Raw genomic sequence first — 26,105 nt, 5'->3', positions numbered from 1 at the left:
TTTTTCCATTCTGGTTCCACACTCACCCCTCCTCTACACACCAGGTACATTTTGGGGTTGGGGGTGCATGATTTTCAGGAATCACAGGGGCTCGAGGGTGTGATAGATACGCTGCATGCATCATTATTTGAAGTCATGTCTGTAAATACTGTCAATAGTAGAATATTGTAGTTTCATAATGAGGCTGGAATCACAAAATAAACCTCCATTGATAGGGTCTGGACAGTCTGGGACTCCCACGTTCCACTCCCTTCCTGTAAAAGGCAAGACGAAGGGCAGTAGCGAGAGGGGGGTAGTTTGGACACAATCCCAAGACACTGCTTGACCTGAAGCACAAACCCGAGAACCAGGGAGTTCTGACCTGGGATTGACCTATCATTCAGTGAAACTCCTGAGGTTCTTTAGTTAGTTTACATTTTTATTTTTTTTGAAGCTTTTTTTTGGTTATTTAATATAAAGTAAAAGGGTGTCCTTAAATCCACCTTGCAAGTTGTAAACAGAAAGAGGGAGACAGATAGTGATAGAGACACATGTTGGATAGAAAGAGAAGGCAATAGAAGGGGGAACCGGCTGAGTGATGGAGAGAAAGGGTGGGGAAAATGACAGAGAGAGTAAGGGCAGCAGAGACAGGGTAGTGACGGGGAGAAGGGGGGAAGGGGGGCTGAGACAAGGATGCAACAGAGAGAGAGGGGCTTGCGACGGGGAGAGGGGGTGAGATGGGAAAGCGGCAGAGAGAGGGCAGGAGTGCGACAAAGTTAAGGGAGTGGAGCAGTAGCGAAGGTGGAGGAAGGCAGAAGGGGTGGAGAGATCAGAGAAGGGAGAGGAGAGATGAGGGTGGTAAGAAGGAGATGTGGGAGGGGTGGATCATTGGGATCAGAGAAGCAAAGATGGACAGTTGGTTTGGGTGAAGAAGAAGGGGAAAAGGAGGGATGCGAAGGTGTAGTTTAGCGGTTACCATCTGCTCCACCATGCCCCCACTGATTGCTGACAATTTCCCGTCTCCATTCCTCCTGACCCGGAGCAGCTCAGTCTTGTTGGAGGGCGGGAATCAGCCTCCCACTGGCTCAGGAAGGGAGAAAGGGAGGGGGCTGAAAGGATCGGGAAGCACGGCTCACTCTGGGCAGTGGGGAGGGTTTCTGGCAAGCCACGAGGAAGGCCCATCCCCAGTCACTGGCTCCGTGCCGGCGCGAAGCGGGCTTATGGAAGCCCTCAGTTCCCCTGTGGATGGAACAGCGGCTGCTGGTGGGTCTGCACAGGCACTGCAGAGAAAGGAGAATGGGTCAGACACAGAGTGAATCTCCCTCCACACTGTCCCATCACACACTCACAGGGTCAGACACTAGGTGGCGCTCCCTCCACACCGTCCCATCACACACTCCCAGGGTCAGACACAGAGTGAAAGTGAAACTCCCTCCACACTGTCCCATCACACACTCCCGGGGTCAGACACAGAGTGAAGCTCCCTCCACACTGTCCCATCACACACTCCCAGGGTCAGACACAGAGTGAAAGTGAAACTCCCTCCACACAGTCCCATCACACACTCCCGGGGTCAGATACAGAGTGAAGCTCCCTCCACACCGTCCCATCACACACTCCCGGGGTCAGATACAGAGTGAAGCTCCCTCCACACCGTCCCATCACACACTCCCGGGGTCAGACAGACCACACCGTCCCATCACACACTCCCGGGGTCAGACAGAGTGAAGCTCCCTCCGCACCGTCCCATCACACACTCCCGGGGTCAGACACAGAGTGAATCTCCCTCCACACCGTCCCATCACACACTCCCGGGGTCAGACACAGAGTGAATCTCCCTCCTCACCATCCCATCACACACTCCCGGGGTCAGACACAGAGTGAAGCTCCCTGCACACCGTCCCATCACACACTCCCGGGGTCAGACACAGAGTGAAACTCCCTCCACACCGTCCCATCACACACTCCCGGGGTCAGACACGGAGTGAAGATCCCTCCACACTGTCCCATCACACACTCCCGGGGTCAGACACAGAGTGAAGCTCTCTCCACACCATCCCATCACACACTCCCGGGGTCAGACACGGAGTGAAGCTCCCTCCACACCATCCCATCACACACTCCCAGGGTCAGACACTGAGTGAATCTCCCTCCGCACCGTCCCATCAGACACTCCCGGGGTCAGACACAGAGTGCATCTCCCTCCACACCGTCCCATCACACACTTCCGGGGTCAAACACAGAGTGCATCTCCCTCCACACCGTCCCATCACACACTCCCGGGGTCAGACACAGAGTGAAGCTCCCTCCACACCATGCTGTCACACATTCCTGAAGTCAGATACAGGAAAACCAATACCATCTCATTAAACACTCCTACAGTCAGCCACAGGATGAAGCTCACTCAACATCATTTGGTCACATACTCCATGGGTCAGACACAGGGTGAGGCTCCCTGCACTCCCTCTCCCTTACCTTGGGGATGCCCGATGTAGGTGTAGTGAGTGGTGGCATTGGCAGACATGGCTGGGACACCGCTGTGTGGGGCGCCCTGCTGGGTGGGACCCCCATGTCCGTGTGTCTGTGGAGCCGGTAGCAGCATCACCTGCGTGTGGTGCGAGGGTCCAGGGTGGTGGTGGGGTCCAGCCATGCCTGACTGCACGTGGGCCTGAGGGGTGGAGGGAGGCGAGAGACGAGAGAGGTCAATAGACTCAGGAAGAGCGAGTTGGTTGGTTGAGGAAGAGAGGCTGGGGGGGGGGTAGTTGGGGAAGGAGAGGCAAACAAGGGTGGGGCAAAGAGAGGGGGTGAGTGAGGTAAAGGGGAAAGTGAGGGCAGCGAGGTGGGAGGGAATAGGGGTGTAGAAATGGAGGGAATGAGGGGAAGGGGGTCACGCGCCAGTGCAACCGAAGGATCCCGCGCTCACACACACAGGCACGCTGAACACATTTACTGTACCTGCCAGCAGACTTGCACGTGTTTACGTATTGACACACGTTCACCAATAAAGTGCATGCATGCAGACACAGGGATGCATTTACACATGCACACAGTACAATTTAGTTATTTCACACAAAGACGCGCGCACGCGCAGACAGAAAGACAGATGCCCACCTGCGTGACGTGTGCCATATTGGTGTACCCGTGCTGGAGCTGCTGGTGGGGGTGGATGGCGTAGACAGCCTGCTGTGGGAAACTCGTCTGTGGGGACTGGGGATTGGGGGCAGGTGTGATGGACGGTGGGGTGGGGGTCAGTGCGGCATGGTAGAGGCTCTGCTGGCCCGGCGTATTCGATATGTGAGGGGGCTGGCTGCCCTGGTGCTGCTGGAGACAGAAAGAGAGAGAGAGTGACTGAGATGTCAGGCACCATTGCAGACTGAGCAGGCCCTGCTCCGAGACCGTCTCGCGCGCCTGCTGCCACCTTGCCCCGGGGCCCCTTGGCCCATCTGTAACCCACAAACCTCGGGCCTATCGGCCTTTCTGCAGCCTCCAATCCCACATTCTTGGCCCATCTATACCCTGCACACAGGATCCTTTGACCTATCTGCAACCTGCTACCCCGGGGTCCTTTGCCTATTTATCGTCTGCTACACTGGAGTCCTTTGGCCTGTCTACTGTCTGCTACACTGGGATCCTTTGGCCTGTCTACGGCCTGCTACACTGACATTCTTTACCAAATAGAGATCCTTTGGCCCATCTGCAGTCTGCTACATTGGAGCTCTTATGGGCCTTCAACAGCTGCTATAGTGGGGCCCTTTGCCCATCTAGACTGCTGTGCCAGGCCCTTAGGCTCATCTTCAGCCCCTCTGCCAAAAGTGGTGACCAAGCTGAGGCCACAGGATTTCCCTGCAGACGGGCAGGAGGCTACAGCACAGCTGCTCTGCCAGACAGACACAACAGGTGGTCAAGAATCAATGGGTTGGCCCCTCATTTTCACCCACGGCCCAACCTTTGTTTCGTTACACCGGGGGAAGGGAGATAAGGGAAAGGATAGGTCTGAAAGCAATGGTAGGAGGGAAAAGGGGAGAGCGATGGGGAGGGAGGGTGGGAGGGAATAAACTGAGGCAGGGAGGGAGGGGCAGGAGGATGTGAGAGCGATGGGAAGGTATGCAGGGGAGGGGATGGGGGAGTGGGTCCCAGTACCTGCACGGGGCTGGGGGCAGCATGCTGTCCCTGAGCCTGGTTGCCGGTGGGGGTGGTTGCTGGCTGAGGATGTGTGCTGTGGTGGTGAAGCGGTGTGGCGTGGGGGTACGCCTGGGGCACCTGCGCCGACACTGTAGAAGAAAAAAGCAGCAGGTGAAGTTTGTCCACCTCTCCAACCTTGTCCCAACCACCAACAAAAGAAGCTCCCTTCTCTCTGCCAACACCTCCTCCCTTCTTCCCCCACCCACAACCTCCATCCCCTCCCCCACCCACTTCCCTCCCCCTCCCACAACCTCCATCCCCTCCCCCACCCACTTCCCTCCCCCTCCCACAACCTCCATCCCCTCCTCCACCCACTTCCCTCCCCCTCCCACAACCTCCATCCCCTCCCCCACCCACTTCCCTCCCCCACCCACAACCTCCATCCCCTCCCCCACCCACTTCCCTCCCCTCTCCCCCACCCACAACCTCCATCCCCTCCCCCACCCACTTCCCTCCCCTCTCCCTCTCCACAACCTGCATCGCCTCCATTCCCACCTTTCTCCCCTCACCGCCCTGCCCTCTCCCCCCAGCACCCACCTCCCTGCTCTCTTCCCCTCAGCATTCTTCTTTCCTCTCTTCCCACCTCTCACCCCCAACCCTGTCCCTGCCCTTCTCTCCCATCCCCTACAGGATGAGAGACGACACTCACCGTACATCGCTTGGGGAGGAGCCTGCTCAGTTGAGGGGTACTGGGGGCCCGAACTGGACACAATGGCCTGGGGGTGAGGAGCGGATCCAATCATCCGAGTGTTGCTCTGAATCATGGAGGCGTAGACCGGCTGTGGGGAAGGAAGGAGGGAGGCGTGAGTGTCACAGGCCGGAAGAAGATACAGGAAAGGGGGGGTACAGGGTGTCTCTCACGTTCAGGTGAGAGACAGAGAGAGATAGAAATAGAGAAAAAGAAAGTGGTGGTGTGGGGGCGGAAGAAGGAAAGGAGGAGGGGAGGGTGCAAGGGGAAGGAGGAGGGGTGAGAGGTGGAGGGAAAATGGAAATGGGGAGGGGAGGGGGGAGGGAAATGAGACAGGTAAGGGGGGAGAGAGAGATAGAGGGGGTGGGATGGGAGAAGTTGGGAGAGCAGAAGACAGAGTAACTGGGGGGGGAGAGGGGGGAGGGAAGGGAAAAAGAAGTAGGAAAGGACAGACAGAGACAGAGATAGATGGACTCCCAACCTGTGAGTGGTACTGTGCCATGGCCTGCATCATGGCGGGCTGTCCGGTGAACTGCTGCGGCCCATAGGGCAAGTAAGGGGGCGAGTAGGGCCCTGCCACCAGTGGAGGCCCGGCGGCAGAGGCGGCTTGCATGATAGGCGGGGCAGATGGAGGGTGGTGCTGCTCAGAGCGCTGGGGGGGCACAGAACCTGCAGAGACAGATCAACAAGACAAACCATTAACAGCAAGCGGGTGGGGTATACTGACAGAGCCTGACCCTCCCAAACTACCTCCTGTCCCCCTTGTCATCCACTTTTGCCCCCATAACTTGATGAAACTGTACTCTCAATGTTGTCTAACAGGAGGAGAATGCCAAATGGTGGTTCTGGTGCATTCTAACAAGAGGGGATCAGATCAAGGCTTTTGCTGAATTCTCACGGTAGTGGAACTCCAGGCAGGGTTCCAGTGCGGTCGAACACAACAGTATCCCTGAACAGTGTGGTATAACAAGAAAGGAAACTCTGAACAGTGCTCCCAGTGCTGTCTAACGGCAAGGAACTCTGAGCAGGCTTCCAGTGTGGTCTAACAGGAGGACAACCACAAAAAAAACTCCCAGTGTGTAGAGAGAGAGTTTAATATGATTCTTCCTTGGTATAAAATGGAGACAAAATGGCATTAACTTAAAAGTGGGACTGTTTTGAGAAAGTACAAGAGAGCCAGTAACATTTTAAGAAAGTTAACAGAGTACAAATCTACAGCCATAATGGTAGATAATGGTGAAAAACAAGTTAACCTGGGGAAGGCGATCATGCTGCAGGAGCAGGTATGAAATGCACGGTAAAGTATGAGGTTTTGAAGGGTATAAGAAGGGGGAATTCCTTCGTGCAAGGGTAGAGTTTTCTCTCAGGTTAGGTCACTACCAGGACTAGTAAGCTGAAGAAGACAAGTATGATGAGAAGATCAGAGTATGTTGACAGGGCGAGAGTACGTTGAGAGGGAAAGGAAGAAAAGACTGCATGGAAGTCTCTCTGCATTCTGCAGGTCATCTCGTTTGGTAGATAATAAGTCTTAGTTTTATACAACTAGTAAAGCAAATTCTTGTGGTTTAAATGTGTAAAGTGTCTCCTTTGTTTGAGAATACGTGCAGAAATGCCTAATGCTGAAACAGGAGAGAAACACAGAAAGAATTTTAAATGACTGGTTCCAACTTTCTAACAAGAGGGGGAAGTGAACTCTGCGCAGGGCTCCTGCTATGGTGTAACCTGAGTGGACAGCACGTGGATTTGAAACCTTACCTTTAGTGGTTCGGAATGGTTTACTCTGGCTGACCTGAACTGGGGGAATGGTGTATTGATAGACCTGGGGTCCCTGGGAGAGAGATGGAGAGAGGTTAGCGTTCTCCAGAAAAGGAGTGCAGAGGGAAGCAAATCACAGAAAAGGGGATTACATGCGGGTGGGCTAGGGGGAGGCAGGGTTACAGGCGAGTGAGGGGGCGGCAGGGTTACGGGCGAGCGGAGTTACACACGCGCGCAGACAGCACTGGAATCGGAATTACTGTGACTTATCTGGATGTGGAGGGGTGGGCGTGCGAGGTTGGAGGAAGCGTTAGGATGGAACGTAGGAGAGCGGACAGGTAATCCACACTCCACCTACCTGGACGGTGGGGTTCATGTGGATACCATGCACGTAAGAGATGTACTGAGCATTGTAGATGGCATTCTGGCCTGGCGTCACCACAATGGAAGGGCTGGGCTGAGTCTGAGGGCGCGGGGGCGTTGGGGTACTGGCCGGCTTGGTCTGCAACCACAGAAAGAACAGAATTTACCCAGAGCAGTTGCTCCTCTCCCCATGGTCGCTGACCAACCGGTCAAGACTTCCCACCACCACTGCCACACCATTATGCACAGCATCCTCTCACGAACCAAAACAACCTTACCCCACCCCACTTCATCCAGGTTTTCTTTACAAGTGGTCCCTACAAACCTCTATCGCAGCTCAGCTCGTCCCCAATAGGAAATTGTGCAAGACGGACTCACCACGGGTATGTGTGTCTTGGTGGGATTGAATTCCTTTGCGTTGGGGTTCAAGGTTGACTTCTTCACTTGCCTGGGTGGGAGACACAGTAGTAGGGCGTGTCAAGGAGCAGTTGGTACAAGGGTAGAAAGCACACAGTAAATGAGGGGAGTGGTTGGAATCTGGGACACACTGCCTGAGAGGCTGATGGAGGGAGAAATTCTATCAGCATAGCAGTTAAACATTAGGGCAAAGGGAAGGAGAATCTAAGCGAGAGAAAATGAAATGGTAGGACACCAAAGAACCAGTTATTTCACAACAACAGTGGGCTGGCAGTATCTGGGGAGGGAAATGGACAGTCAGCATTTCAGGTCGCGACCGTTCACAGAATCGTTGATGGCCATTTCCCTCACAGATGCTACCTGATCCAGCTGAGACTTCTCTGTCACCCTGGATTCCATAGGTGCAATCTTGTGCATCTCCTGTTACTGTGCTGCCTGACTCAATGGAGTCTAATGGGACAAGAACCCTGAAAGGGGCTCCCAGTGCGGTCTAATGGGCTCCCAGGGTGCCACAGTAGTGCAGCGGTTAGCACAACACTATTACAGCTTGAGGTATTAGTGTCTGGAGTTCAACTCCAACGTCATCTGTGAGGAGTCTATATGTCCTGCCCTCCCCATGGAATGTGTGTGTTTTCCCTGGGTGATCTGGTTTCCTCCCAACAATCCAAAGGTGTACTGGTTGGTAGGTTAATTGGTCATTGTAAATTGTTCCGTGATTGGGCTGGATTGCTGGGTGGCATGGCTCGAAGGACTATTAGGGCCTATTCTGTGCTTTATCCCAATAAATAAATAAAGGAGCAGGAACCCTGAATGGGACTCCTTGTGATCTAATAGAAGGAAAAGCCTTAACTGAGTCCTTGTTGTGGTCTATCAGAATAGAACCCGCACTGTGCCCTCGGTACAGTCTAACCACGCCCAGCCCAGGCTTCCTCAAGGTACTCACTCCGACATGCCCTCCTTCTCTTCCTCGCCTCCGTCGCACTTGCCCTGGGGACTAGGTGGGGCTGGCAGTGCCCCCTCCGCTGTCTCCCCAGGCTTCCTGTCGTCTCGCCTCTCCCCGGCCTCGGGGGCCGGTGGGGGGCCGGCGGCAAGAGTGGGAGGAATTGGTCCCTCCCCCGCCAGCTCAGTGGAAGCTGGCAGATTGCCTGTGGGCTCACGAGAGGGGCAGCAGCCTTCTTCCACCCCCTCACCAGGCTTCTCCACCACCTCCTTCAGCCTGGAGGGGGCACTTCCCAGCTCCTGGAGCTGTTGGGGGGAGGGGGGTGGAACAGGGTGGAGGAGGGAAGGGGGAGGGAGTGGTATGCCAAGTGGAGGGGAATGGTTGGGAAGAGAAGCAGGAAGATGCAGGGATTAGAATAGACACACCCACACACCTCCTTTAATGACTGTTACAAATATCCCCCAACACTACACACCCAACTCCCCTCAACATCATCCCACCTTGACTGACTGCCCCATCCACTAAAAGGGGCCCATTGACTTAATAGCTCATGTCTCTGCTAGAAGAATATGCCAGGTTATCTGGTTGTTACAACCCTCCCACACCCCTCCCCACGGATGCTGTTCAATTTGCTGAGTTCCTCCAGCTCATTTACTTATCACCCCCAGTTTTCCTGTGTCCATCTGAGCCCATCCCATTGCCCACATTTGTTCCAAAACCTCTCTAAACTTTTCTTATCAATGTACCTGTCCAAGTGACTTTTGAATGTTAATGTCTCTGCCTCAATCACTTCCTCTGGCGGCTTGTTCCATATACAGACCACCCACTGTGTGAAAATGTTGCTCTGGGGGTCTCTATTAAATCTCTCCCCTTAAACCTGTGCCCTCTGGTTTTTGATTCCCCAACTCTGGGAGGAAAGACAGTGCACATTCGCCCTGTCTGTGCCCCTCGTGGTTTTATACACCTCTGTAAGGTCACCCCTCAGTCTCCTACACTCCAAGGAATAAAGCCCAAACTTGCCGAACCTCTTTCTTAACTCAGTATATCGAGTCAGAGCAACATCCTCGTAAAGCTCCTCTGCATTCTTTCCAGTTTCACAGCATCTTTCCTGTATCAGTAACCAAAAGTGAACACAATACTCCAAGTGCAGCCTCACGAACATGTTCAATTTCAGGTCATCTTAATGTAGGAAAGATGCCATAAGGCTGAAAAGAGTGTAGACATTTACAAAACCACAACAGATTCAGCAATGCTGGAAATCCTGAGCAATACATAACAAATGCTGGAGGAACTCAGTAAGGCAGGCAGCATCCATGAAGAGAAATAAACAGTTGACGTTTCTGGCTGAAACCCTTCATCAGGCCTGGAAGGAAGGGGGCAAAAGCCTGATTAAGAAGGTGATGGAGAAGTACAAGCTGGCAGGTGATACTGTGCCCTCAAAAACATCTTGCAGATTGTAAAGAATTTGCAGCTTGTTCAACCTCTCTCCTAAGTTATTCACCTACATTTAAACATTGTTAATGTATCCACCCATACCACTCTTACTGGTAGCTCATTCTGGAAACCTATCACCTTCTGGGTGAAAAAGTTGTCTCTCCGTTCCCCTTTAAATCTTTCCCCTTTCCTTAAACTTCTGCTATCTAGTTTTAAAAACTGACTTTGTCAACATCCTCATGATCTTATTATTCCCTAATTATGGGAGCTGGGATGTCTTGTTACAGCTATACAAAATGATGAAGAGGTCACACTTGACGTACAGTTCGCTGTTCTATTCGTACAATTGTAGGAGGGTGTGATTAAGCTAGAGTGGCTTTAGAAAAGATTCAAGGGAAATTACAGGCAGAGGGCTCCAGTTATCTGCACAGGCTCAGACTGTTTTCCCCGGAGCAAAGGAGGCTGAGGGGTGACCTGACAGAGGTTTATAAAACCATCACGGGCAGAGATATGATGTGTGGGCGTGGTGACAGGCCTTCTCTCCCAGAGTTAGGGAATCAAGAGCCAAAGGGCATTGGTTTCTTGAAATGCAAATGACTTAAAGGGGCAAGGTTTCCTCCTAGAAGTTGGTCTGTATATGGAAAAAGCATCCAGACGTAGTGATAGAAGCAGATACAATCACAATATCTGAAACACAAGAGTTTCTTCAGATGCTGGAAATCTTGAGCAAAACACAAAAAATGCTGAAGGAACCACTTCTTATTCTAGATTCTGCAACCTTCCTTTCCAATCTTGATGAAGAAACTCACCTGAAACTCATCCAGATGCTGCCTGACCTGCTGAGTTCCTCCAGCATTGTGTGTATGCTGCTCAATATTTCAAACTTCTTTTTATGCTAATAACCTGATTCTGACTCTCATCCAGGCAGATCACTCCATACACCTCTGCATTGAGATAGTGCAAGCTACAATAACAGAATGCAGAATAAGAACCTACACTCCCTCTTCCTTCCCCTTTCTGGTTCCCATCTGACCCATTCTCTTCTCTTCATCTGCCCACCACCAGCACATCGCACCCCAACTGGATTCCTCTCCTTCTCTTTCTTCCATGGTCCACTGTCCTCTCCTATCAAACTCCTCCTTCTTCAGCCCTTTAACTCTACCACAAGTCACCTCCCAGCTTCTTACTTCATTCCCTCTGCCCCACCCACCAGCACCCTCTACTTCCCCCCACCTCACCATCACCTGGCAGCTTGTGCACATCCCCCTCCCCCAGCACCACATTCTGGCTTCTGCCTCCTTCCTTTCCGGTTCTAATGAAGGGCTTTGTTCTGAAAAGTCATCCGTTTATTCCCCTCTATAGATGAGACCTGATCTCCTCAGTTCCTCCAACATTTTGTGTATAGCACACAATATTTAAAAGACTCTAAACAGGTACACAGATAGGAAAGGTTTAGAGGGATACAGGCCAAATATTGAAAATCCAAGAAAGAGTGGTCTTGGAGAGGTTGTTGTCAACAGCGTGAGATTCTACAGGACCAGAGGGCACGGCTTTAGACTAGGATATCTCTCCAGACCAGGGGTTCCCAACCTGGGATCCATGGACCCCTTGCTTAATGGTATTGGTCCATGGCATAAAAAAGGATGGGAACCCCTGCTTTAGACAGAGATAAGGACGGTGATGAATCTGTGGAATTTATTGCTACAGAAGGTTGTGGAGGTGGAGGCAAAGTCTTTTGGTATACTTAAACTATCCCAATGGGCCAAATGGCCAATTCTGTCCTTCTATCTTAAGATGTTATCTAAGGTGAGATGGGTGGCTTCTGGAAGACCCTGGCTGTTGTAGCAGTCAGGGAAAAAGGTGCTTGACGAAGCCAATCCCCAATTCAGCTCCTGTGTCTTATGGTTTTAATAGCTTTACCCACTGCATCGCTCAGCACATTTTCAGGTTTTGGTTGTTTGGTCTGGGGAAACCTGTCAGTCAACTGATTGGGATCTTCCCATCAACCCAATAGCATTAACAGAGGTTTACGCTCTCCTCTACACCCGACTCTCCCCCACCATCACTCCCTTCCAGAGTTGCTTTTCATCTGCGTGGCACCCTTAGGCAATAAATGTAGAACAATGCAGTACAGAAGTAGGCCTCTCGACCCACTGTGCCTTTGCTGAATATGATAGCAATCTAACTACCTCATCCACCAGCACGAAGTCTGTATCCCTCCATTCCCTGCAAATAAAAGCCTCTTAAACACCTCTATTGTATCCTCCTCCCATCACCACGCTAGGCAGCACATACCGGACACTTACCACTCTCTGGGTAAAAAACATGCCCTGCACATGTACTTTGAACTACCTCCTTCTCACCTTAAATATTAAACATTTCCACTCTGGGGGAAAAAATACCGGCTGTCTATCTATGCCTCTCATAATCTTATAAACCTCTATCAGGATTCTTCTCAGCCTCAGCTACTCCAGAGAAAACCGTCCCAGTTTGTCCAGCCTCTGCTTACAGCTCATGCCCGCTAATCCAGGCACCCTGGTGAACTACTTCTGCACTCTCTCCAAGGCCCCTACATCCTTTCTGTAAAGGGGTGTCCAGAACGGCACTCAATACTCCAAGTTCAGTCCAACCAAAGTTTAATACAACTGTAATGTAACTTCAGCTGACTTTTCTACTCAACACTCCCACCAATGAATGCAAACGAGCCAAAAGCCTTCTTTACCATCTTATCTACTTCTGCAGCCACTTGCCAACATCTGTGGACTTGCATCCCAAGATCATTCTGTATCCCAACATTTTTAAGGGTCCTGCCACAAACCATGCCCTGTCCTATCCTATTATATTTGACCTCACAAAATGCAACATCCCACACTTCCACAGATTAAACCATCTGCCATTTCTCTTACCCGGAAGTCTTCTCCAAACTTCTTCAGCTCCTCAATCTGATTCCGCTTCTGGTCTGACATAGAAGGGACAATACCTGTGGAGGAGGGGAGGGCAACAGAAACAAGACGACAGCAGGTTAGGAATTGAGAGCTTCCCCCTCATATCCCCTCCAGAGATGCTCTCTCCTCTTCACCCCACCCTACCTCCCTCCTCACTGTACGTCCCTGGCATAGCAGCCTACCTTTAACCGCCACTTTGCCCAGCTCCTGGGCATTACTGGAGGGGATCTCCACTGGCCGGGGCAGCTCCTTCCCTGAGACACTCCCGAGATCTTTCACTGGAAACGAGGGTGCAACAGAGACAAAACACCACTGTCACTGTTTCTTAAAAGCCAGCACCCATTAAACACCCAAAGAACAGTACTCCAAAGCATGGGTGTCACAGGGAGAAATTTGGTTGGGGATGGAAGACCTTTCAGCTCATCATGTCTGCATCCCATCTCCCTGTAGATCAACCACCTCCTTCCATTCCCTGCACATTCATGTGTCTGTCTAACAGTCTCTTACACATCTTCATCATATTTGTCTCTACCACCAGCCTTGGGTGGCATATTTCAGGCACCCCACTCTCGACATAAAAAAAGCTTGACCCTCATATCTTCTTTGAACTTTGAATGCATGCCTGGTAGAATTGGAGCAAATGATTCTGTCTGCGCTCCTCTGCCTTTCATGAAAAGATCATAAACCACAATCAGGTTTCTCCTCAGCCCCTGCCGCTCCAAAAGAAAACAAACCAACTTGGTCCAACCTCTCTTTATAACTCATGCCCTCTAATCCTGGAAGCATCCGTCTACAGCATCCTTCAAAGCCCCACACCCTTCCTGCATTGGGGTGACTAGAACTAACTAATTAAGGCCAGCATACCAAACAAATGCCTTTTTCATCGTCCGGTCAGTGACACCATTTGCAGGTAACTGTGAACCTCCAACACTAGGCCTGTTCTACAACACGCCATGGGGCACTGCCATCCATCGTACAGGCAACATTGATCTTCTGGTTTGATGAGAGGAGGGAAGAGCAGGGAAGATGCAGCAACACCAGGCTGCATACTGGGATAGAGAACAGATCTGCTGCTTCTGATGGTTCCCCAGTCCTGAAATGCCTGTTCCCTTTGCCCTGCAAAGAGCTTCTTAAACACTCCATCATATCTAACTCTGGCAGCGCATCCCAGGCACCCACCACCCTCCCTGTGAAAAAAAAACTTAACCTGCACATTTTCTTTAAACTTACTCCTTCGCACATATATACCCATACCCATCTTCACCCCAGAAAAGATTCTGTCTTCCTTATCCGTTTCTCAAAGCTTTATACATTTCTGCTGTGTGTTTCTACCATCTTGTGGCTTAGTTCGATTTTTGAAAACCACACTCACTGTATCATAGTTCAGGTTCCCCACAGCTCAAGTGATTTACAGACTGTGACATGATTTTATATATAGAATAACTGGGTTACAGCCTGGGATCTAATCCAGAAGTTTGGGAGTTTCAGACTTAGAATAACAGATCCCTGAGAGTGGGTTAAAGGCTGGGATTTCATCAACAAGTTAGGTTGGGTTTGTATACAGAATGTGTCTTTGGGAGTGGATTATAGGCTGAATCAAGTCCAGGGGTACGGGAGAGGGTTTACACAACCCTGGGTTACAAACTAAGATCTAAGCCAGTGATTCATGAGGGGTGTTTATATAGAATAGCAGAATAATATTTCCCCAGGATTGGATCTATTAGCATCCACTTGGGATCTAATCTAGAGGTTCAGCAGGTTTATATATAGAATAACAGATCTCCAGGAGTGGTTTAAAGGCTGAGGTCTAATTCAGGTGTTCTGGTGGTTTATGTATAAAACAACAGATGTATTAAATCATGAGGGGCATAGCTAGGATGGATGTACACATGGATAAGAAAGGTTTAGAGGGACATGGACCAAAAGTGGGCAGAGGGAATTAGCTCAGATGGGAACTTGGGTCAGTATGGACTTGTTGGGTCAAAGGGCCTGAATCAGTGCTGTACTGCTCTGTGAGTACATGACCCTAGTCTGCACACTCCACACACCACTCCAAAGCACACAGTGGGATGGACTGCTTACCGTCTGTGGTGAAGGATGGAGCTGGTGTGGCCGGCTTGGGAGACGATGAGCCGGGAGATGGCGAGCCGGAAGTGTCGGTGCCGACGGAAGGGGGAGGCGGGGCCCTCCTGGCTTCTGGCGGGGAGGTTGGAGCAGGCACTGGGCCTGGGAGCTCCTGGGCGGAGAGTGCAGGCAAACCCACACTGGACTTTGGGGAGCGGGGGTGGTAAGGCCGGTTAATACCTGCGAGAGAAAGGGGGGGGGAGAGGAGTTGGGGGGGGGGAGAGGAGTTGGGGGGGGAGAGGAGTTGGGGGGGAGAGGAGTTGGGGGGGGAGAGGAGTGGGGGGGGGAGAGGAGGTGGGGGGGGAGAGGAGTTGGGGGGGAGAGGAGTTGGGGGGGGAGAGGAGTTGGGGGGAGAGGAGTTGGGGGGAGAGGAGTTGGGGGGGAGAGGAGTTGGGGGGAGAGGAGTGGGGGAGAGGAGTGGGGGGGGAAGAGGAGTGGGGGGGAAGAGGAGTGGGGGGGGAAGAGGAGTGGGGGGGGAAGAGGAGTGGGGGGGGGAGAGGAGGGAGATAATGTCATGATGTAGGTTTTCACGTGGGCCACAGTAGCATAGCGATTAACGCAGCACTATTACAACTCAGGGCATAGGAGTTCAGAGTTCAATTCCGGTGTCCTCTATGAGTATATACATTCTTCCCATGAGTCACATGGATTTCCTCCTTGTGCTTGGTTTTCTCCCACAGTCCAAAGACCATACCAGTTAATAGGTTAAATAGACATTGTAAATGGTCCTGTGATTTGGCTACGGTTAAAATATGTGGGATGCTGGACTGTGCAGTTTGTTGGGCCAGAAGGACCTGTTCCATGTTGTACCTCTAAATAAAATAAAATACAACAAGGAAACAGGCCCTTTGCCCAGAAGAGTCTGTGCTAACTCAGATTCCCAACTGCACACACTTGGCCCACGTTCCTCCTAATCACATAACCATTCAAACATTTTTTTTTAAAACATTGTCTAATGTACCAGCTTTAATCACTTCCTGTGGCAGCTCATTCCACATACGGACCACCTTCTGGGTGAAAAAGCTGCCCCTCAAGTCCCTATTAAATCTCTGCCTTCACCTTAAATCTTATGACGCCTGGTTCCTGATTCCCTATTCATGGGCTAAAAAAGACTGTGCACATTCACCCTAAATGCACCCCTCATGTTTTTATACAAAAGGACATAGGAACAGGATTAGGCTATTTAGTCCATCAAATCTGCCCTGCAATTCCATCATGGCTGATTGATTATCCTGTTCAACCCCATTTTCCTACCTTCTCCCTGTAATCTCTGATACCCTGATTAATCAAGAACCTATCAAACTCCATCTTAAATATGCAAACACGAGTAAATCTGCAGATGCTGGAATTTTAAGCAACACACATAAAAATTGCTGGTGAACACAGCAGGCCAAGCAGCATCAACAGAAAGAGGTACAGTCAACGTTTCGGGCTGAGACCCTTCGTCAGGACTAACTAAAAGAAGAGATAGCAAGAGATTTGAAAGTGGGGGGGAGGGGGAGATCTGAAACGATAGGAGAAGACAGAAGGGGGAGGGATGGAGCCAAGAGCTGGAAAGTTGATTGGCAAAAGGGATATGAGAGGGTCACGGGACGGGAGACCTAGGGAGAAAGAAAGGCCGGGGGGGGGGGAGCCCAGAGGATGGGCAAGGAGTATAGTGAGAGGGACAGAGGGAGAAAAAGGAGAGAAAAAAGAAAAAATAATAATAAATAAATAACGGATGGGGTATGACTGGGTAGCCTTCAACCTGATGGCATGAACATTGACTTCTCTAACTTCCATTTAAAAATCTGCTCTCAGGATGAGGCTTTTCATTCCAGGACGAAGGAGATGTCCTTTTTTAAAGAAAGAGGCTTCCCTTCCTCCACCATCAACTCTGCTCTCAAACGCATCTCTCCCACTTCACGCACATCTGCTCTCACCCCATCCTCCCACTACCCCACTAGGACTAGGGTTCCCCTTGTCCTCACCTACCAGCCCACCAGCCTCCAGGTCCAACATATAATTCTCCGTAACTTCCGCCATCTCCAACAGGATCCCACCACTAAACACATCTTTCCTTCCTCCCCCCACCTCCCTTTCTGCAGGGATCGCTCCCTACGCGACTCCCTTGTCCGTTCGTCCCCCCCCCCATCCCTCCCCACTGATCTCCCTCCTGGCACTTATCCTTGTAAGCGGAACAAGTGCTACACATGCCCTTACACTTTCTCCCTCACCACCATTCAGGGCCCCAGACAGTCCTTCCAGGTGAGGCGACACTTAACCTGTGAGTCGGCTGGGATAATATATTGCGTCCAGTGTTCCCAATGCGGCCTTCTATATATTGGTGAGACCCAACGCAGGCTGGGAGACCGTTTTGCTGAACACCTACGCTCTGTCCGCCACAGAAAGCAGGATCTCCCAGTGGCCACACATTTTATTTCCACATCCCATTCCCATTCTGATGTCTATCCACGGCCTCCTCTACTGTCAAGATGAAGCCATACTCAGAATGGAGGAACAACACCTTCTATTCTTTGCCTTCTCTCAATCAGCCACTTCTTTATCCATCTAGAAACTTTTGTGCAATACCATAGGCTCATAGCTTATTAAGCACCCTGTCAAAGACCTTCTGAAAATCCAAGTTTTCTGAACATTCGCTTTACGACCTCACTGTTACGAAAGACCTACATTAGTTACCTGTTTTCACTAACAGAAGGTGTTTTCACTGTTACGAAAAAAGGCAGCGCACACCCAAACAGCCAAGCTCCTCCCTCGGAACTGCATTTTAGCTGCCATTGCTTAAATACGTGCTTTGTCTCGATTTATTTTGTGCATCCTGTAACAAGATGAGTTCTAAGGTATCGGAAAAGTCTAAAAGAGCTCGTAAGGGTGTTACACTTAGCATAAAACTAGACAGAATTAAGCGTTTTGATTGTGGTGAACGAAGTAAGGACATTGTCTGTGTGTTGAACTTGCCTGCGTCCACCATTCACACTATTTATACACAGAAAGAATTTTGAAAGCTGCCGATGTTACTGTTGGTTCTGCTCGTAGCAAAGTGGTCTCTCTTAGTCGGCGTCTAATAATGGATAAAATGGTAAGTCTATTGCTTGAGTGGATTGATGGGTGTACAAAGCGTGGTGTTCTGTTAAGTATTCTTATACTTAAGGAGAAATCAGCCAGTCTTTTTAATAAGCTGAAACAGAAAGCTCTGGACGATGGTGATGAAAGTGTTGCGAAAGTGGAATTTAAAGGTAGTCATGAGTGGTTTGATCGGGTTCTGTGGCGAGGGCAGCTTCATAGTTTAAGCAGTGGTCCCCAACCTCCGCGAAGAACGCAGCGGTAGTCGGGACGCACACAGCACATCTTTAAGAAAAAAGGCGAAATAAACAAGCTAATTAATTAGGTGCCACCCAGCACATAAATGTCAGCCCAGATCAGAGGCGATTGCTGATTGCATCAGGTGGTTATTCGTATAAGCAAGTGTTTAACTGTGACAAAACTGCAATTTATTGGAGTCTTCCCGATTCCGGTAAGTGAAACTACACTGTACACACATTATTTCTACTTTATATAGGCTGTGTATTTTTATGTGTTATTTGGTATGATTTGGCAGCTTCATAGCTTAAAGGTTACTGGAGAGAGTGTTTCTGCCGAGAGCGCTTCCGCGACATTTTCCCTGCGCTAGACAGTGCTGCAAGAAAGTATTTCTACTTTATATAGGCTATGTATTTATCATATCATTCCTGCTTTTACTATATGTTACTGTTATTTTAGGTTTTGTGTGTTATTTAGCATGATTTTGTAGGTTATTTTTTGGGTCTGGAAACGCTCAAAAATTTTTCCCATATTAATAAATGGTGATTGCTTCTTCACTTTACGACATTCCGGCTTACGAACCATTTCATAGGAACGCTCTACCTTCGGATAGCGGGGGAAACCTGTACATAGAATCAACAGATTCTCCTTTGCCAACCCTGCTTATTATACCTTCAAAGTATTCCAACATATTTGTCAGGCAAGATTTTCCCTTGAAGGAACTATGATGAAGACCGTCTATTTTATCATGTGCCTCCAAGTACTCTGAAACCTCACCCTTAACAATCACCTCCAACCAATGAGGTCAGACTACAGTTTCCTTTCTTCTGCTCTCTCCATTCTTGAAGACTATAGTGACATTTGCAATTTTCCAGTCTTCCAAATCAATTCCAGAACCTAGTGATTCTTTCAGAACCCTGGGGTGTACACCATCTGGACCAGGTGACATCTACCTTCAGACCTTTCAGTTCCCTAACAACCTTTCATCTAGTAATGGTAACTTCACACATTTCATTACACATAGAACCCATTGTACTGACCTTTTTAACCTGCTCCAAGATCAAACTAACCCTTCCCTCCCACATAACGCTCCATTTTTCTTTCATCCACGTGTTCTTTCATCTACGTCTATTAAATGATGTACTGGCAATAAACGAAGTTTTGCGGACAGCTCAGAGACTTCAAGATATACTTCTCAACTACTATCACTGCAATTTGCAGCCTATAATCAACCTATAAGTAACATACTTTTAATCTGGATGAACGAACCTGCAATCTTACAATCATGCAACTAACTGGCAGAATCAACTCTCAGGATTGCAGGTATGGCATCTTTGAGTGGATAAAAGGTTATTGCCAAGGCCAGGAGAGAGAAAGGAAGGAAGGTCTTTCAAGCCAGACTAAAACGGCGGGCTGTAAACCTTCCTCTTCCGAGTATCTTGTTAGCAAATGCATAGTTACTGGAGAACAAGACCCTAGGGCAAGATTGCTGTATCGAAGGGAAATGAAGGATTGCTGCATTGTTTCATGGAGACATGGATCCCTCCAGACAAGCTGGACGCAGCAGACAAACCAGAGGCCTTCTCAATCCACCGGATGGACAAAAATGCTGATTCAAAGAGGGGAAGAGATGGGGAGGTTATTTTATTTAGAGATACAGCATGGAATACCCTTGAGCCACACCACCAGCAACCCACCAATTTAACTCTAGCCTAATCACAGGACAATTTACAATGACCAATTAATTTACTAACCAGTATGTCTTTGGATTGTGGAAGGAACCGGAGCACCCGGAGGGTTGCTCAAGTAGGGTTGCCAACTTTCTCACTCCCAAATAAGGGACAAAAGTAGCAGTCAAATACGGGATACTTGTGTTTACCCCAAGAAAGACTACCATGACCATGAAGCCTTGCGCGGGCACCAGTGTGCGCATGCATGTACGTGCCGACTTTTTTTTTTCTACAAATCGGTTTTGGTTTAATCTTCCTGCTTTTACTATATGTTAGTGTTATTTTCGGTTTAGTGTGTTATTTGGTATGATTTGGTAGGTAATGTTTTGTGTCTGGGAACGCTCAAAAATTTTTCCCATATAAATTAATGGTAACTGCTTCTTTGGTTTACGCCATTTCAGCTCTATCTTAGCAGGGGGAATCCAGGACAAGGGCGGTTCCGTATGGGACAAACCAACTTAGCCCCATATACGGGATGTCCCAGCTAATACGGGACAGTTGGCAACCCTATGTTCAAGTTCAACAGTGCGTGACAGGGAATGAGGAAAGGTGCAGCTGACTCATTTCGTTTCATATCGCCAAATCATATCGTTTCCTTGCAACCCGGTAGCACAAGCTTTGCGGCCCGGTGGTTGGGGACCACTCCACTGCACTACACTATCATGGCACCCTGTGGTCTGTGTGTTTCATGATAAAGTCCTCATGCTAATATATATATATAAAAATAAAAAATCCTCATGCTGGAACGTAGCAACCTTGTCTCACTCTTGTTCTCCCAACTAGGAGCATCTAATGATAAAGTGCCATCTGTTTTACTTAAGGAAAGAGTTCTTCACCATGGTCCTGACCACAGCTTATAAATGCCAAAGGCAAATGCTGAACAAGCACTCTAGGATTCAGTGCCACGATTAGCAAACAAGAAGCAGTCTATCCTGACGCCTTTCAAAGCATTGCTGAGGACTTCAATGAGACTTGCTTGAAGAAACCTCTGTAATTATCATCAATATATCACCTGCAGAACCAAGAGTCCCAACATACTCAACCATTGTTATATTATGATTAAGAATGCCTACTGTTCAATCCCTAGACTGTATTTTGACAAGTCTGATCATCTGGCAGTCCTCCTCCTACCTGCATACAGGCAAAGACTAAAACCCAAGGCTCCAGAGGTAAAGGTAACAAAGAGGTGGTCACGGGACGCAGACGAGCAGCTATAAGATTGCTTCAAATTGGTGGACTGGGCCACGTTCAAGGGCTCAGAGGACCTGAACGAATATGCCATGTTTGTCATGGGATGGGCTTTTAAACAGTAGTGGACAAGTGTATCACCAGAAAATCATTCGGTCTTCCCCAGCTAGAAACCCTGGATGAACCAAGCGATCCACAATATGCTGAGGGCAAGTTCAGTAGCATATAGGTCTGGTGACCAAGTAAAATACTGGTGGTCCAGGTATGACCTCTGGAAAGCCATTTCACATGAGATGTGGCAATTCCAGATCAAACTTAAAATTACAGAAGGATGGTTGAAAACTATAGCAGGGCTTTAATGCTATCACCGCCTACAAAAACAAACCTGCGCAACATATATGGCAAGTTTCACTCACAGACGAGTTCAATGCCTTTTCTGCTCACTTTGACCGACAAAACATGGAGATACCTTTATGAACGTCTATAGCCTCCGATGACCCTGTGATTTCAGTTTCCAAGGCAGATATGAGAGCATCCTTCAGGAGGGTGCCAAGGAAAGCATCTGGCCCAGATGGGATATCTGGCAGTGTACTGAACACCTGTGTGCTATTCAACAGGCTGGAGTATTCACTGATATCTTTAACATTTCACTTCAAGCGGGCTTCAATTATACCGGTGCCCAAGAAGAACAAGGTAACCTGCCTCCATCACTATCGTGTAGTAGTACTTACACATAACATAATGAAGTGCATGAGGCATAAATGATGCAAAGACAGGTGGAGGAGTGTGGGAGGGAAGAGCAACAACCAGCCGGAACTGTACCGAGACAAAGTTATAACTGTAGGTGAATATCAGGCCTACTCACCCGAGGCTTGAGAGTGTGGAGAGCTGTCGGAAGCAGATCCCCCCCTTCCCATTAGGGGCTTGCCACCACGGGTGGGTCTCTGAGCCTTGGGCGACATTCGGGAAGGCCCTGCAGCAAGGAAAGAAAGCAGCCAGGAGAGGGAGAGATGCAGAGTGATGAGGAAAAGTGTGAGGGAACAGGAATAACATCAATACAGATACAGTTAGTGACACAGGGCGCTTGGGAGAGGGGTCACTAAGGGACGGTGTGAGGGAGCTAGATTACATTGGTGGGGATACAGTTAATGATACAGGATGCTGGAGGAGTGGGGTTACTGAGGTATGGTGTGAGTGAGGATACAATCAGCCACATAGGATGCGGAGGGAGAGGGGTCACTACAGGACGGAGTGAGGGAGTTGGATTAACGTTGATGGGGATGGTCAGTATCTGAGGGTGCTGGGGAAGAAGGGTTACTGAGGAACACAAACAACAGGAATTCTGCAGATGCTGGAAATTCAAGCAACACACATCAAAGTTGCTGGTGAACGCAGCAGGCCAGGCAGCATCTCTAGGAAGAGGTACAGTCCACGTTTCAGGCCGACACCCTTCGTCAGGACTGATGAAGGGTCTCGGCCTGAAACATCGACTGTACTTCCTCCTAGAGATGCTGCCTGGCCTGCTGCGTTCACCAGTAACTTTGATGTGTGTTACTGAGGAAAACACCTGGGAAGAGAGATTAGTGAGGCAAGGGAGTTGGGGGAAAGAGACTACAAAGGAATAGTGAAGGAGTTAGGTCACAAAGGAATAGACATTGGGAAAGGGGTAACTGGGAGTGACTTACCTCCGTTAATCACTCGCTGGTCCGGCGATGGGCTGCAGCTAGAGTCAGGGTGATGGATTCCCCCCCGTGGGGGGAGGGAGCCCACTCGTCCGCCCCGGGGCATGCTGGACCTTAGGCCTCCTCCCCTGGTGCTGCCTTCCCTGCTTCGCTGGGGGAGGGGGATGTACTTACTGTCCCTGCAGAGAAGAGACACAGCCTCAGTGTTAGATTGGGCCACAGAAGGTTGGCTGTCAGCAGCCAGACCAGAGGGAGACAGGTAGAGGGGGCGAAGGCGGTACAGACAGAAAGAGGTACATTCGCAGAGATAGAGATGCAGGCAGAGGGGGAGAGGGGAAAGACAAGAGACAGACAGAGTGTGAAAGACAAGCCGATAGAGAAACTGAGAAACAAGAAGGCAGTGAGCCAAAAAGGAAAAATGAGAGCTGCGTGCGCATGTGTCCACACACACACAGATGGCAAGGACAAGATACAACCTTGTAACCTTCCCTACCTGGAGTTCAAGCTGGGGCTGTCACGATCAGGCGAAGGTCTCTGCACAGCGCTGAACTTCTCCTCCTCCGTGCGCCCATCGTCATTCTCCATCGAGACACGCACCCGATACTGGGGACTGGATTCGATCTCTTTGGCCAGCTGGGTGGCTCTGGCCTCTCGTTGCCGGAACTCAGCTGAGTTGTCCTTCTCCAGGGGCGTCCTGAGGACCCAGAGGAAGAGTTAGTCCATGGGAGCGGACATCACTGTGGGTGACGGGAAATGGTGTCTGACCTCGGGAGTGTGCGATTGGACAGTGCAAGAGAGCCTCACTCTATGTCTGACCCTGGAGTGTGCAATGGGATGGTGTGGAGGTACCTTCATTCTATGTCTGACGCCACGAGTGTGTGATATGATGGTGCAGAGGGAGATGCACTGTGTCTGAGCCACAGCATTCTGGGAGTACTCAAACTCATGTGAAACCTCATGGTGACAGGCCCACCAAGACTTGAATACTCACGTGTAGGAGGAGAGGCTGCTATCGTAAGTTGTCTTCACACCATACGTCTCCTCATTGAAGCGGAACATCTCGTTGGCGTCCCAGCCATTGGACTGAGCATAAAGTTGGAGGTTATGAAGAAACAAGGAAAACATACAGCCGGGATTAGGGAAAAAAATTTTTAAGACGAGATGGCATCAGACAGCAGGGAAACAGGTCTTTCAACCCAGTCGGTCTGTGTTTGCCAAGATTCACATCTGAACCAGATCCAGTTGCCTTTCTTTGGCCCAATTCCCTCTAAACCTTTACCATGTACGTACCCACATTAGTCTTTTAAATGTACCTGCTTCAACCACTTCTTCTCGTAGCTCGTTCCATATACAAATCACGCTCCAGCTGAAAATTGCCCCTCAGATCCCCACTGACCTTGATCCTCTCTGACATTAAACCTGTTCCTTCTGATTCTTGATCCCCAACCCTGAGGAAAAAAGATTGTGTGCATTCACCCTAACTGTGCTGCTCATCGTTTTTTTATACCTCTGTACAGTTACCCCTCAGTCTCCTACTCTCCGAGGTTTAAAGACCCAACCATTCTCCATAACTCAGACCTGAGTCCCGACATCATCCTCTTAAGTCTCCTCTGCACTTTTTCCATCTTCATAGCATCGCTCCTACAGCAGGGTGACCAAATCAGAACACAATAGTCCAACTGCGGCCTCACTAACATCTTATACAACTGCAACATAACATTCTCCTGTACCCAGTGCGCCAAACACCTTGTTCACCACCCTGTCTACCTGTTATACTATCTTCATGTAACTATGTACTTGTTGTACTCTGATGTCCTTCTGTTCTGCAGCCACCATGACAGGGGATCTTATAAACACACACACACACTCAGAGGCCAATCTATTAGGTTCTCTGGAGACCATTGTGCATGAAAATCCCAGGAGATCAGCAGTTTCTGAGATACTCAAACCATCCTGTCTGGCAACAACAATCATTCCACAGTCAAAGTCACTTAGATCACATTTCTTCCCCATTATAATGTTTGGGTTGAATAACAACTGAACCTCTGGACCATGCCTGCATATATTTTTTTTTACACGTTGCCAAAAGATTGACTGACTAGATATTTGCATTAACAGGGAGTACAGGTATGCTTAATAAAGTTGCCACTGAGTGTATAAAACTATGAAAAAGATAAACAAAATAAATGCAGAAAAGCTGTTTCCACTAGTAAATTAACTTAGAACTAGGAAACACAACAAAAAGATTCAGAGGAATAGATTTAGGATGGATATCAGAAGAAATTGCTTTTTCCACAGTAGTGAATCTGTGCAATTCTTTGTCAGGGAAGTAGTTGAGGCTACCATATTAAATATACTTAAGATAAGAAATTCTGCAGATGCTGGAAATCCAGACCAATAGAGGAACTCAGGTCAGGCAGCGTCCATTAAAACGAGCAAGCAGTCGGTGTTTCGGGCAGAGATCCTTCTTCAGGACTTATACAGTACTGTATATTTTTAAGACACAGTTGGATAAGAATTTTGCATAGGCAGGAAATTAAGGTTTATGACTAAAAGTCAGGTAGGTGGAGTTGAATCTACAGCCAAATCAGCCGTGAACCTACTGAACAGCAGAGCAGTCTCAATGGGCCAGGTGGCCGACTCCTGCTACTTACGTTCTTATGAAACACTGATACTTTTTGGCTCTCCATAGATATTTGTCTGACTTGTTGACTTCCTCCAGTGAGAACTGAATGAATTGTGTTTCTAAGGATGCTATGTGAAAGATTTTCGCAAACTTATACAGAAGTATGGTGGCGAGCATTCTCACTGGTTGCACCGCTGCCTGGTATGGAGGCTCCAATGCACAAGACCAGAAAAGGCTGAACAGTGTTGTCGACTCAGCCAGCCCCATCATGGGCACGAGCCTCCCAAGGACATTTTCAAAAGCCGCTGCCTCAAGAAGGCAGTATCTATCGTGAAGGAGCTCCACCACTCAGGACATATCCTCTTCGCATTACTACCATCAAAGAGGTGGTATTGGGACCTAAAGATCCACACTCAGCATTTTAGGAACAGCCTCTTCCCCTTCATCATCAAGTTTTTCAAAAGTCCATGAACACTAAATCTCACTCTCTGCTGCCAGGCCAGGCAGGTTCTATACCGAGTCTCTCCGCGCCACCCCCCACCATTCCAAGGACAGTTGTGCATGCTTTAGTGTCAGGGTGAACATTGTTTGACTGGATCCTTATCCTTCACTCCCTAGCCCACTATTCCATCTCTTCCCATCTTTCTAAAAACCAAAGAAAGTTATGGACAGAGCTCAGCACATCACAGAAACCAGCTCCCCTCCATGGATACTGTCTACACTTCTGTTGCCTTTGAAAAGCACCAGCACAA

The 26,105-nt window shown here is 49.3% G+C and overlaps 1 protein-coding gene across 5 annotated transcripts in view; it reads right to left on the bottom strand.

The window, feature by feature from the left end:
* Positions 1 to 206: 206 nt before the first annotated feature.
* The window catches only part of atxn2l (ataxin 2-like), a 44,255-nt gene continuing 18,356 nt past the window's right edge, over positions 207 to 26,105 (bottom strand). For 3 of the 5 annotated variants that reach the window (XM_063062999.1, XM_063062996.1, XM_063062998.1), the window contains 17 exons: positions 23,719 to 23,810; positions 23,221 to 23,421; positions 22,731 to 22,906; positions 21,911 to 22,018; positions 14,786 to 15,007; positions 12,886 to 12,981; positions 12,665 to 12,738; positions 8,328 to 8,629; positions 7,346 to 7,415; positions 6,963 to 7,106; positions 6,605 to 6,677; positions 5,331 to 5,518; positions 4,811 to 4,940; positions 4,120 to 4,250; positions 3,091 to 3,300; positions 2,455 to 2,647; positions 385 to 1,259 (listed from right to left, as the gene is read on the bottom strand). In XM_063062999.1, the coding sequence (XP_062919069.1) occupies positions 1,210 to 1,259; positions 2,455 to 2,647; positions 3,091 to 3,300; positions 4,120 to 4,250; positions 4,811 to 4,940; positions 5,331 to 5,518; positions 6,605 to 6,677; positions 6,963 to 7,106; positions 7,346 to 7,415; positions 8,328 to 8,629; positions 12,665 to 12,738; positions 12,886 to 12,981; positions 14,786 to 15,007; positions 21,911 to 22,018; positions 22,731 to 22,906; positions 23,221 to 23,421; positions 23,719 to 23,810 (2,460 nt within the window). In that variant the 3' untranslated portion in view covers positions 385 to 1,209. Of the gene's footprint in view, positions 1,260 to 2,454; positions 2,648 to 3,090; positions 3,301 to 4,119; positions 4,251 to 4,810; positions 4,941 to 5,330; positions 5,519 to 6,604; positions 6,678 to 6,962; positions 7,107 to 7,345; positions 7,416 to 8,327; positions 8,630 to 12,664; positions 12,739 to 12,885; positions 12,982 to 14,785; positions 15,008 to 21,910; positions 22,019 to 22,730; positions 22,907 to 23,220; positions 23,422 to 23,718; positions 23,811 to 26,105 lie in introns of all 5 variants that reach the window. The other 2 variants (XM_063062997.1, XM_063063000.1) reach the window with 2 other exon arrangements.

This window comes from Mobula hypostoma, chromosome 11 (assembly GCF_963921235.1).
Source record: "Mobula hypostoma chromosome 11, sMobHyp1.1, whole genome shotgun sequence".
In the NCBI taxonomy this organism is placed as follows: domain Eukaryota; kingdom Metazoa; phylum Chordata; class Chondrichthyes; order Myliobatiformes; family Myliobatidae; genus Mobula; species Mobula hypostoma.
The sequence above is the reverse complement of the archived record's forward strand: the minus strand, read 5'-3'. Positions and strand labels throughout refer to the sequence as shown.